Raw genomic sequence first — 1166 nt, 5'->3', positions numbered from 1 at the left:
CACCCGCCTCGTTCACACCTTATACACACACACACGCACACGCACACACACGCACACTCACTTACACACACACACGTGCGGGCGCACTGACCACTCCATTCGCAAATTATCAACAAGTCTCGAGAACGGAAACACCATTCGGTGAAATTGAGTTCAAGTTTATTTTCTTAAGCAATCGGAGAAATAGAGCTGGCCCTTAAACTATTCGTCCTCTCTCAGTAAAAATAACTTTGATAACCAACATGGCAAGAAGAATGATTCTGCCGAGTGATGTCGATGTGTCTCTTTTAAAAATGTTTTTAAAACAACGAAGTGTATACAGACCCGGTAACCTGGAACAAAGTCACGAAGTATACAGACCCGGTAGGGGAACTCTTTTGTGATTTCGGACCTAGATCTAGATCTAGATTTCCAGATCTACTCAAAGTACTTTTAGTTAGTTCAGCAGTGTAACATTATCAGGCCTCATCTCATCACGGTAAATCTAATTCTAAATCTGTCTAGATTCTAGATCTAGATATCTAAATCTTATTAGAGTTCTAGATCTAGATCTAGATCTAGATCTAGATCTAGAATCTAGATCTAGATCTAGAATCTAGACCTAGATATAGATCTAGAAACCTATTTATAATAATAAAAACAAAAGAGTGCAGACCAAAATTCAATTCGCCGACCTTCTCCAATTCCATCGCAAAATAAACTAAAACATGTTCACTAAAACCAGACGCTTCCCGATCTAAGACAATCTCAATTTTAGTTGAAGTTGGTTTAGTCAAAAGCCTTCTACTCAAAACAATAGCATACCATTTCTAGACTTGGTGACGAGATATGCCCCTCTCAGAAGCCTGAAGCAACGAAAGACTCAGGTGTGACAGAAACAGGAAACAGGTAGATTACCGGACAGGAGGGGCTGTCTTCAGGTAAACCAGGCCTGCGGGATGGGCGGGTCCGTGTTTTACCGTTTCCCACTTCCTGGGTCGGTCGTGACAAAAATATCGATCTGATTGTGGGACAAAAGGACAACTCCTGTATAACTTTAACATTGTACTTTTTCCTGAATAGCCTCCCCTCTCTCGGTGGCTGGCTTCTGTATAGATTGTGAACTGCATTATTATTATTATTATTATTATTATTATTATTATTATTATTATTATTATTATTATTAT

The 1166-nt window shown here is 39.3% G+C and overlaps 1 protein-coding gene across 1 annotated transcript in view; it reads right to left on the bottom strand.

Moving 5' to 3' along the window:
• The window catches only part of LOC101853760 (calmodulin), an 8338-nt gene extending 7369 nt beyond the window's left edge, over positions 1 to 969 (bottom strand). The window contains exon 1 of the mRNA XM_005113197.3: positions 805 to 969. Within this exon, the coding sequence (XP_005113254.1) occupies positions 805 to 807 (3 nt within the window). The 5' untranslated portion in view covers positions 808 to 969. The remainder of the gene's footprint in view (positions 1 to 804) is intronic.
• Between the last annotated feature and the right edge of the window lie 197 nt (positions 970 to 1166).

The sequence above is a fragment of the Aplysia californica genome, unplaced genomic scaffold (assembly GCF_000002075.1).
Source record: "Aplysia californica isolate F4 #8 unplaced genomic scaffold, AplCal3.0 scaffold01707, whole genome shotgun sequence".
Lineage (NCBI taxonomy): Eukaryota > Metazoa > Mollusca > Gastropoda > Aplysiida > Aplysiidae > Aplysia > Aplysia californica.
Note: the sequence above shows the minus strand (reverse complement) of the source record. Positions and strands in the feature narration are given on the sequence as shown.